Source organism: Python bivittatus, unplaced genomic scaffold (assembly GCF_059951505.1).
Source record: "Python bivittatus isolate LINGU-HERP-01145 unplaced genomic scaffold, Pbiv_v1 ctg000480_np1212, whole genome shotgun sequence".
Classification (NCBI taxonomy): Eukaryota; Metazoa; Chordata; class Lepidosauria; order Squamata; family Pythonidae; genus Python; species Python bivittatus.
This window is the reverse complement of record NW_028277075.1, coordinates 53,796,285-53,808,340: the sequence shown is the minus strand read 5'-3', so window position 1 is coordinate 53,808,340 and position 12,056 is coordinate 53,796,285. Positions and strand designations below refer to the sequence as shown.

General features: G+C 37.6%; 1 protein-coding gene across 7 annotated transcripts in view; it reads right to left on the bottom strand.

The window, feature by feature from the left end:
- Positions 1-12,056, bottom strand: part of GALNT18 (polypeptide N-acetylgalactosaminyltransferase 18) — a 327,346-nt gene that overhangs the window by 151,596 nt on the left and 163,694 nt on the right. For all 7 annotated transcript variants that reach the window (XM_088145930.1, XM_088145932.1, XM_088145929.1 and 4 more), the window contains exon 2: positions 8,608-8,800. In XM_088145930.1, coding sequence (XP_088002056.1) covers positions 8,608-8,800 — 193 coding nt within the window. The remainder of the gene's footprint in view (positions 1-8,607; positions 8,801-12,056) is intronic.

Genomic DNA, 12,056 nt, shown 5'->3' with positions numbered 1-12,056 from the left:
CAACCTCAGGCAGGAGGTAACAGAATTCCCATGAATAAGATTGTTTCATTATCCAATGTCCCCAGATAAAGATGCTTACATTCAAATAGCATGTTCCAATCTCTTTCTTTCTGGATATTTTTCTTATTTCCTATTGCCTTACAGTACTACTTTCTAATTTATTCTGAGTTTAATTTTATAACTATGGTTCTAACAACTTCTTTACTACTCATCCAATCATCTTATTCAATCCACTAGCTTTTATCTATAGCCTATAGTCTTATCCTGTTTTATCCTATAACTATGACCTCTTACCCTCCTCTTTGTGACAGCCAGCATTTACACAAACAAGTCTTCATCTAATCTGGAATATATTCACAACAGTCTGCTCCCCTATACCGTTTATTACATTCATTTGTAAGAAATTTCAAGTGGAAGATGCAAGCAATATCTTATATTACAAATTAGAATGTAAATTATGCTATACATTACCTCAGTAGAATGAAATAAAAGATAGATATTGAGCAGAACTGGATTTATATCAGATTCTAAATCAAAGGCAAAACTCTAGACGAGTTGAAAAAATATGAGCCCAAAGTATAAAACTATATGCATAAACTATATTAAATACCATTGTTTATTCCCCTGATAAATTATGTCCATTTTACACTGCATTCTAAGTAAGACAGAAATAATTCACATTTCAGCGGAGAAAGATCAAAGGCAACGTCTGATATACACAGAAGGAGAGAAGAAATTTGGGTCATTTGAAGTAACTCTGAGATAATATTATGATGAAATATGATAGCAGCTTGATTTTAAAAGATTTTTTAAAAAATAGGAAGAGAATGATATATTAGCACCACTAAAAGATGGGCAAAATGTTGAATGTACAAAAATTATTTCCTACCAGTGGAAATAAAAATGTGGAGAATAAAAGGTACAGGAAAGTTAAAGAATTTATTTCCCTTAAGTGTTTAAAGAGGAGATTGGACAGGTATCAATAGGGAATGATTTCAGCAGATATAAATTTGTCTACAGAAGACTGAACAAGAAACTCTGTGGTATTATTCTTCTGTTCTCTTTTATGGCTACAGGTCAGGGGTCTCAAATTCTAATAATCTGTTAGCCTGAGGGCCAGAACAGTGAACCTTTTTTATACATTGATACAAAAGTCTCTAGTGAATCACAGATAAATAAAATGAAGAATATCAACATTTTAAAAAAAAAATTATCCTAAGTCAGCCGCATATCTTATATATAAAATCTAGATCTGAACTATATTTAAATTCATTTAAATTTCATCTCTTTTGACAAATGCTCACATTTAGAAACAGCATATTTAAATGTACTAAATAATGCATATTTTCTGACTGGATAATGCAAGATAAGATGGAATTAGAGAAGATAGGAACCTACCCTTACAACAAATGAATTCTGTTACATCATTTAAGTTGTTTATTGCCCTATTTTTCATCACCCATTTTAAGGTTGCTTGGAAGCAGGACCCTTTATTTTGAAGGAATTTACTTCAGTTTTGCCTGGGAGAAATGCACCCACTCCAAAGAGGGTCATTTGCAGAAGTATTTTTACATGTTCTTCCTGAAAAATATATACTCCTTCTGGAGAAATTGGGCTATACATGATTTCTTTGGTATGTAGTAAATCCTGGGGGGAAACAAACAGTGATGGGGAGAGGCATCTGTTAAAGCACAATCAATTACATGGTGAATTTTGAGTCCATAAAACATCCATACATAAGAAAACTTACTTTCCTGATAACAGTGAATACCTGTTTTGAGGGGAAACAGTAAACAATCTCTAGATTGATTCATCGAAGACCATAGAAATGTTGTTTGGGGTGAAATCTGTTGCTGCCTGAAGATCAGACAAAATTCCATTAAATCCAAAGTCTGCTAAATCCAGGTCCATTAAATCAAGGATTTACTGTATTATAATGGTGAAAGGGGGCAGCAGGGTGTGTGTGTTTGCAGATTACTGGAATGTGAATTCTTCAAACAGGTGCTGAATGAAGCTGAATCCAGTTGTTATTTCCATCTCATCCTTTCATCATTTTTGAAATTAAAGTTAATGAAATTTTTATTTAATTAAAACCTTAACCTTAACCCTAACATTAAAATACTAGGGACAGCAGAACTAAAACCACTATCACCTTTGATCTGTTATAGCCCCAACCATCTGAAACAAGGCAGAAGTGCCCAGACTTCTTAGCTGGCTACTAGTAGACAAACCTACTAGTCCCAGATCACTTGTGGGTCCTGATGAAGAAAGACCCACGACATCCAGCTGAAACTTCCCAAGTTACCCCTTTCCAAAGGAAATTAATGCAAAAATGGCTCAAGATGCCCGCTTCCCAGCCAGCCTGATCAACCAAATTCCATACTCACCATCAGCCCCAAAGCAATCTTTGTTTGGCTTGAGACATTTTGTAAGACTGATTCAGGTTACAAAAGTGAGCTTTTCTTAAAATGAATTTTTAAAAAGTTTTTGAGCAGAGAAATGTCAGAACGTTCTGAATAGTCTGCTAGCCAAGCTACACATAACAAATCCTAGAGGAGCAGAGACCTATTTTAGTTTATGTAGCACACTGGCTTTTATATGCAAATGCTGCATTTCATGTCAAATGCAAAGGTAAACATTAGTGAAAATCAAGTCTCTGTGATGGGAAAAAGAAAAGTTTCTCTTGACTTGTCCCTTTATTCCATACATCTTCCCTGGGAATGGACCATGTGCCTCATTCACTCCCCTCTGTTTTCTTCAACTATTTCTCTACATTTTCTGTTAGTTGAAAATGTTATCTCTGCCATACAGATGCACTACAGGGAACCTGATCAGGAACAGAAAGTTATTATCCAGCTGAACTGAAAGAATAACTGTACTTCTGGCCCAATGTAGATTCTAAACTCTACCATTACAACAACACTTTGCAACATTTTCTTCAAGATGAAATTTGAGTAAGTGCATTCCCTACACAACATACTTCCCCAGTGCAGAGTGCACACCAGTTCACATTGCCAGACTGACATCTAATTTCATAATGAGTAGAGGTTGAACATTTTACTCATGATATCATGACATTTATCAAACTTCACAGATGAGTTTTATCAAATGGATTTGTCTCACGCAGCTTCCACAATCTATTTCCAATTACCAAAAAAAGAGGTTCCCATTAAAGTGAATAGGATTTTATCAGCTCGGATTTTGACTTCCTTTAATGCTTTAATGATACAAATAGCTTGTATGACTCAAAGCAGATTTCTAAACTGTATCGGTAACCCCTATCTCATACTCCACGTAGATCTTGTATCATTCAGGCAGCAGGCATAGGAAGTGAGGACTGACTCTCAAAGGTGTCGTATTATTCCTGCGTGGAAACAGCTAATAGTCGCTGGTTGCTTTCTAAGCAAAATTCAAAATGTTTGCTCTGGTATACAAAGGCTTCCGTGGTTTAGTTCCAAGATATTTGTAGATCCACCTTCTCCCTTAAAGTCTGCCCCATGTTCTTAGATGTTCAGTGGGGTACTTTTTACAGATCTCAGCTTGCATATATTTAAAATGCCAGTGAATTCTGCTTTTTCCAAGGTCGGATTTTCATTCTGAACAAACAGCTGCTGGAATTAAAGCAAGCCCTCTCCTTAGCCAGTAGTCTAAAGTCTATCATTTTGACTCAAGGCGTTTAGACTTTTAGGGATCTATGCTGCTGTTTCACAATTGTTTACATGTGGTTTTTAATGTTTATATATTTGTATAATAAGCTACCTAGACTCATTTCATTAAATGTGATTAATATGAGTGATTTTGACTCAGCCACAGAAATACATCACTTTATGACTGCATGTTTGGGATCTATCATAGGGTTCTAAATGGATGAATTACTTGAGGATCCTTACAATACATTTTCACTTACTCAAAGTACTATTTTATGATTGTCTAATGGGTAGCTTGTATGTGTTTTATGTGTACCTGAAACCCATTGAATATATTTTGTTTTTTGTTTTTGGTGCCTTCAAGTCACCAAAAGTGACTCCTGGTGACTGCTTGGAAAAGTGCTTGCAGTTTTCTTCGCAAGGTTTCAGAAGTGGTTTGCCCTTGCCTTCTTCCTCCTAGGGCTAAGAGAGAGTGACTGGCCCAAGGTCACCCAGCAGGCTTTGTGCCAAAGGCAAGACTAGAACTCACAACCTCCAGGTTTCTAGCCTGATGCCTTAACCATTACACCAAACTGGCTTTTAGGAATGTTGTTTCATTTATTTTTTCAGTCCCTTACAGAGAGGTACCTTATCAAAAAGCATTGAGACTTAGTTACAATCTCTTTATTACAGTCTCTTTTACATCAATTTTCCTTCTTTTCTTCATGAAAACTACAGCCAGCATGTTTATTACTTGGTACTTATTTAAAATCGCAATTTCCAGTAAGATTTCCCCAGTAATATTGTGTTCATTTTTTCTTTCTGTCTAAATTTTTATAGTGAGAACTATAAAACCTTTCACTGAAAATCTTGGGGATCATAATTTGATAAGGAAAATAAGAACAGACAGGTCTACATTCAAGCACAGATGTCTTGTTAACACTAGACTTTTTCTAAATTAATGTACAATTTTTAAGAGGAGACAGATTGTTCAGAATTATGCTGTTAAATAGATACAGACTGGAATGAATATCTAATAGAATGCTTCAAATACCCCATCTTTTAATCTATTCTCAAGCACACCAACACCTTAGTTTTACTTGAGATATGAGCAAGCATCTCACCAGACATGTCCCTTGAACAAAGGTTAGTTTCTTTCAATGATTTTACCTGTGTAACAGAAGTAATAATATTGCATGCATTAGATACATGGATTCTTCTCATGATCAATTTCATAATGTGATAATCACTGAAACAAAGTTGTCATTGTCTTCTACTTCCTCTTCTTCTTAGGGCCTGTCCTACTCGGTTGCACGGTCTGCTCATTTCCACTGTGCATACCATTTCACACAGTCTGCAGCATCTCTACAGCTGAGTTTCACAAGGCGTGCATCATCTTTTAATCAGTCAAGTTAGCAGGGTCTTGGTTGTCCTTTTGGCCAGCAACTTTCTACATTTCATATAAGAAATATTTTTGCTATGGAGTTGTTGCTGCTAGGTATGATTTCTTGCATTTTCTCAACAATGGGGGCAAAACTAAGGGTTTTCTGTGCATCTTCATTTGTCACACGGCTTAGTCTTGTTATGCCAAGTGACCCCTGTAGCATTCTCATCTTATTAGCGAAGAGAGCCTACTCGTGTGTCTTCATCACTGGCTGACATTCCACTCTATGCACTGCTTTGGTTCAGATGACTTTTCAATAGACCTTAAATTTCAGATGCAAAGAGTTGTTGTTGTTGTTATTTTACCACACAGAACATCTAAAACCTGATGCCGTTTCATCCAGGCAGCACTGACCCATATTTCTAGCACTGTGCTAGAAGTCATGTATGACCTAGGGTATTTGAACTGGGTCATCCTATTTAACTCAGTACTATCAGTTTTGAGTGTACCATAGGTCTGGACATCACATTTAAGGTGTTTAGTCTTCTTAATATTGAGCTTCATTCCAAAGTCATTGAGACACATCTTCCATTCCTATATTAGTTGCTCAAGACTGCTTTGTGTTTTGCTGATGATCACAACATTCATCAGCATATAATAGCATCCATAGGTGTTATGAATGGAGGTGTCTGGTCACAGTATGCATACAGAGAATGAAGAGCAATGGTGAGAGAGGAGATCCCAGCTGGACACCTATGTAGATAGGCATAGATGTCCACCAGGGAGCCGCTCTCTCACCATTGCTCTTCATTCCTTGTATGGGCACAGAAACTTCCAATTACAACATCCATTGCAAGTTGTATTTTCCATCTTCTAAAATATCAGTTTTCTAAATGTGTTTATGAAACAGATATATTAATAAGGGCACAAAAATTAATTTTTAGCACAGTTAAAGAGTATGGCATTATTAGCAATTAAAACACTACATCAGCTTCCAGAACACGGCCACACAGCCCGGAAGACCCACACCAGCCATAGATGTGGGATGTTGGGAGGAAATAATCTGTTTTAGGCACCCTGTAAACTAAAGTAAAAAGGGACTTTGAATTTTTTTTAATCAAAGTTAATTTTTTAATCACTGCCTTCTGAGATAAAATGAGCTACTACTAAAAAAACAGGCTTTCTTCCCATATTGCAATTCCTTTTAGAATTTCCTCAGAAAGGAAAAGAAAGATAACAGAACCACTGCACTAACTTTTAATAGGAAAAATACAGACTTTTTAGCTGCATTCAGCATTATGATTAATTATGGCTTATCACAAGGCTGGAGAGCTATTTGTGGTGAGAAGACTGCACTGTGTTAAGTTCTCCACGGATTGTAGGACAATGCAGGATTATACCACTGAAGAGGATAGGAGCAACGTTTTCAAGCCTTTTTTGTAGAGGTGGTTAAACATACCTATTTTACTTCTTATTTTATTTTTTAAAAAATAACAGAAAAAATCAAACTGTCTAAAAACAGCAACTTGCTACAAAATGTGGTGGTAGGATGTGTCTGATGCTGGCATAATGGTATAGGAATACATTACTTTGCATGTTTAAAAATGTTACATGTGTAAATATTCGAATGCCTCACCCAGATGTGGACATAGATGGAGAGATTGGGGATGAGTTGTGTGTAATATGTATGTCTAATTCTAACCAGTGATGGAATTGAACTTTCCATGCGCTGCCTTCTGTACCAAGACATCTGCTGACCACCAGGGCAATAGATGTGGAGGTATCTGAAAGACTCTGCTCTTCTATCTCCTTTCCTAAAAGACATACTGTCCATGAAAGATCTATTCTAAAACATGCCTTCTAGACTGACACTCTCAGGGTTACCATCACTTATGTTCCTTCTCAGTTGAGTTCTCTTCTTTATTCTATCCCTGACCTGTATGGATCAAGTTCTGACCTGACTCACTCTTTCTCCATAAAGGAGGAGAGCACATTACAAACTCTTTTACCATAGATAAACCTAAGAAGGCAATGGCAAACCGATTCCCCCTGAATGTGTCATGCAGTTACCAGGAGACAAGCTTTATTCACAAGAGCCTTTACCTTGATACTCTAAGGAAGTTTTGGGTTCACATATTCCCATTTTCTTATGAAGTACAAAATTTTATTTTTTGGTTTTTATTAATTACAGTGCATTATTACATCTGCATAGTCACCCCGTGCTTGTAGGCAAGAGATAGAAAATCATAATCCTATGATTCTTCTATCACTTTCAGCAGCTTTCTGTACCGTGTCCATAGTTATCTTTCTGGAGATGTTGCCTGAATTAGGTGTGGGTGGAAGAGCTTTGCAATGTTTCTACTCATATTTAGATAGCTTTCTCCACAAGATGGTAGTGGTAGATTTCTGTTCAGCCCTATGGCATTTACACTGTGGAGTTCCACAAGATTCTATTTTATTCCAAAAGTGTAACAACTTCACAAAACTGCTGAGTGAAACCATCCAGAGGTTTAGTGTCATCAGTATGCTGATAACATGCAGCTCTCTCTCTCCTTTTTATCAGATCCAAGTGAGGAGGAGGAGAAAATGCTTATTCAGTGCTTGGTTGAGAGCCAAAAAGAAGTTCTGCCCAAAAAAGACAGAATTGCTGTCAGTAGACGGTTTATCATTCCATCTCTTCTGGAAAGAAGAGAAAGAATTGGATTCTTTCTAAAAGATCAGGTTCATAGCTTGGAGATTACAAAATGTCTTTTATCAGCTTGTTAGAGTACTAGATATCACTGTACCTGAACACAAAAAAACTTGCTTCACTAACCCATGGCTTGGTAACTTTTAATCAGAGTTACTATATGGCCTTCACTGAAGCCTATATATATTCTTTAGCATTGTTTTAGGCTTTTTTTAAAAAAAAGATTATAATTTTAATGCATTTTCAAAAGCCCTGGAAACTCCCAGCTTTGAAGGATGGCATGCAATATTTTAAAAAGAAGAAAAAAGTGAACCACCAGCTCTGCTAGCATTTATTATTGCATTTATTTTCTCTTTAGAAAATAAACAAAGCTATAAATAATGCTAATTTCATTATGCAAAATTTCATCTATTTAGTTTTCCAAAAGCAACAGTTTCTAAACGCAATAAATTTTGACTGGATCATACCTGCAATATTTAATAACTTTCAAGTCATTAAAAATTGAATATTAGATGGAGCATTTATATACAGTATATCTTTGGAACATTCTTCCTTTGGAGCTCAGGATGGCCCCAACCCAGCTAGCCTTTCATAAAGCTTTAAAAACGCGGCTCTGTGCCCAAGCCTGGGGTCCCAAAAGTGTCAGGGGCCCGTTATCTGGTTCCACTGTTAATGTTTATGTAATTATTATGATAATTCTCAGCTGCCTATATATGTAATTGTAATGGTTTTAATTATTGTGAAATTGTTCACCGTCCAGAGTCAGTTTGATTCAGATGGGTGGCTATAGAAATTGAATAAATAAATAAATAAATAAACAAACAAACAAACAAACAATCAATCTAGTCCATTTTTACATTCTTCTTTAGATAAAATACGTCAAGTGACTTCCAAAAGTTCCTTCTTACCCAATAGGTCTAAAGTCAGGCAATGGTCTATCCAGCGGCAAACGATCACTCAGGTAGGCATTGTAACCATAATACTGGAACTGTTTAAGGGCAATTCGTTGGTTCTCAGGGCTGAGATCCTGGCCCCAGTGAGCAAAGAGGGATGAATCAATGAACGCCTCTGCAGGATTTTCTTCTGGTTTCAATGGTGCTTCTGTGAAAACAAACACACATATTTTTTTCAGTTAGATCATTTATGTAAGGAAGGAATCAACTTTCAGGCAGAATTTAAAAGCATTACTTCGTGTAACTTTTACTGTTTACTGGGGATGTGCCGCACTTTGGATCCAAAGTACACCCACCATACCTCTCTGCACCTTCATAGAGAAGCTGCACCAATTCCCCATCTTCATAAATTCAAACTAGAAACCAAATTCACGCAACAATTCAAAGACTAAATGCAACCCATCTAGAGCTAAAGACGGTTTTTCTCCAGAATCTGATAGCTTATGAAGTGTCAGCCTTGCGAGGCAGACCAGACAAGAAGCACACCCAGATGAACTAATCCTTCTTTATTCTAAGGTTACATTAACAGAATCTTGCAAGATTGAAAGTATTTCTCCCCTCTTCTCTTTTTAGTCTTCAGAAAACTAGGGAGCGTTCCTTCTGAAATGCTTCCCATGCTTTTCCCCTACCTGCAGACTGAGCTGCGTCTTATCAGACCGTTGCCTAGGCTGTGAGTCTTCCTCCTGTCTCCCAAGATCATTCCCACATTCTATTCCATGAACCCAGAGCTACTCCATCTTGCTGGGATTAAGCCTCAGCCTGTTTCTCTCCCTCCAGACCCTAACAGCCTTCAAGCCCTTGGACAGAATTTCAACATCATCACTTGGTTGACCCAGGTTGAGACATAAAGCACTGGTGACACTTGATCTCATGTTGCTAAATGACCTCACCCAGTGCCTTCCTGTAGGTGTTGAATAGGAGCAAGGAGACTGTTGAACCCTGTAGCAACCTGCAGCCCAATCTCCCCTCCCCCATCATGGTCTGGAACCACCCCTTTAGGAAGGGTTATAGTTATCCCAAGGATCATGATGGTGGGAAAATAGGGCTCTTAAATAGGTAGACAACTCTGTTTTCTTCTCCTTCACCCCACTCCCAACACTAATTTCTGTTAAGACAGATATTGTTCTCTTGCTGCTCGTTAGTTTAATCCAGAAGCACACACCATAGACCTATACTAAATCTTTTAGTATGTTAAAAGGGTTTGTAGCTTCTCCCTATATAAAAGGATCGCTAGGCAGCATGAAAACACACAGCGGGATAGTTGTGCAGGTCGAGTTTGCTCAGAAAATAAAATATTGCAGCCTGGAAGTGTAACCCACTGTTAAGATGGCCATCCAATGGTGGGTTGGAGGGACAGTGGATAAAACGGGAGCTGGATGGAAGGCGCTTACAGTTCCAGTCAGAAATTTCCCAGACCTTTCAGACTATAGCAAAAAATAACTTTATATAAATAGTTCTTCAGATTTCTTCCCAGGCCATACTATAACGCTCATGAACTATGGACCAGATGCATTTTCGTACTTAGACACCACACACATCAAGATTCAAATTAGAGCACCGACTCTTATCACAGCAAGCATTTAATTTTTCAAGATGTTCAGCCACCAGGCCTGCATTCTTTTATTGCAGGTCATCACATTTGTTTGTACATCTTGTCAAACGGAGAGGGACAAGAATAAAGAGTTCTCAATAGAGCAATACTGGTGTTTGGAAATTGCCACCTTGATAAGCCATCTCTTCTGCTCTATTTTGAAATGGCAATGCCTATTTCTCATTCCAGAAAACATTTGCAGGGGTATGATGGATTTTTAATTGCTGCACTACCTGCGGCTCGCATACTGTTTTTCTTTGCATCTGCGTTTTGGTTTGCTATTTGGAATGCCTGTGCTGTGTTAAGGGGCTTTCAATCTTATTTATTGTGGATTCGTAGTCTAATGCTATGGTGTAAGCCACTTGGAGGGATCTTTATAAGTCTGCAGTGGGGTACATATTCTAAAATAAACAACCTAATTTTCCAAGCCACAGAGATGAAAAACAGCACATGAGATAAAGTGTAAAGGCCATGGCTCCTGCAAACGCCCTAACTTCACACATCTCAAACACAACTAAAAAAAAAGGATGTCCAGAGACTTTCTGTCATCCATGCATATGGAGGCAGCCAGAAAGACACAGCGGTGTTCGCAGGGAGAGAGGTTAAAAAAGTCAAGATGGCAGCTACAGTGGTCTTTGTCCTCATGTTCTTGGCAAAGCAACTCTTTCAATTGCTTTCCATAGTCTTAGTAGAGAAGCTAGAACCAATAACAAGGAGCAACCTCAGCAGTTTGCTCTTTGGGTAACAGGCTATTTTGTCAATGGTCACAGCAGTCATTGGCATATAAGGAAGCTCTCCTCACAGAGGTTCTGTGATAGCCCTTGTGATGTCTTCTCAAAACTCCAGAGGTGCCCACTGGCCCCAAAAGTTTGCCTACCCCTCTACTCATTTATGCCCTTCTCCCAAGGAAATACAGAACTCAAGGGTCACCAAGAAATAGCAAGATCTTCTTCGATATAGACAAAATACCCAATTCTGGTAATTCCACACAATACCTCTTTAAAAGATTTTCTGTGGAATGTTTAGATTCTCTTGGCTTCCCCCAGCAATCCATACGTCCACATGACAGATTCAGCTGGCACATTATAAATAAATATGAAGAAAACAGATTATGTGATAACACGTTCTACACACACACGTTTATTACAGCCCTAAGGCCAGATACAAAGTATACAATAACAACCATCTTACATTTATATATATCTATAAAACAAAACAATTAATATTATTTAATCTAGTAATTAAAATAACAGTGCTAAAATATAACATGTTCTGCCATCCTGGTTCAGAAATGTTGACTTAGATCAAGGAGCCTGCTTTTTAATCTTTCTTTTTAACATAAATGGAGAGGTTTGAGCTATTGGTACTTCTTCAGGGTCTTTTTCTTCCTCCTCCCACCCACAACTCCAATAAGAGACAAATGTGTTGGCTTTCAGTCATGCTAAATTGGTAGCACTCCTTAGTTTGTTATGGAATTCTGCTATTAAGACCAGCTCCATTTCAGTTCAAGATGAAATCTGGGGACAGGAAGTTAACCAGGCTGGCCTGTTGACAGACAGATCAAGATGATGATGACTATGATGGTGATAATGAATTTATTTAGGAAAGTGCACAAAAATGCCTGCTGTTTTGAAAATGAAAACATGCATTGTAATGCAAATTGCACATAAAAAAACCAGCATGCATTGACGGCAGTTTAAGCAAGATCAGCAATTCCACAGCTACCAGCTTGTCTTTTGCAGTCTCTTTGATTTTAATGTAGAGCAGAGATATTCAGCCAAGGTTATCTCGCTTTGGCTTAGTGCAGATATCG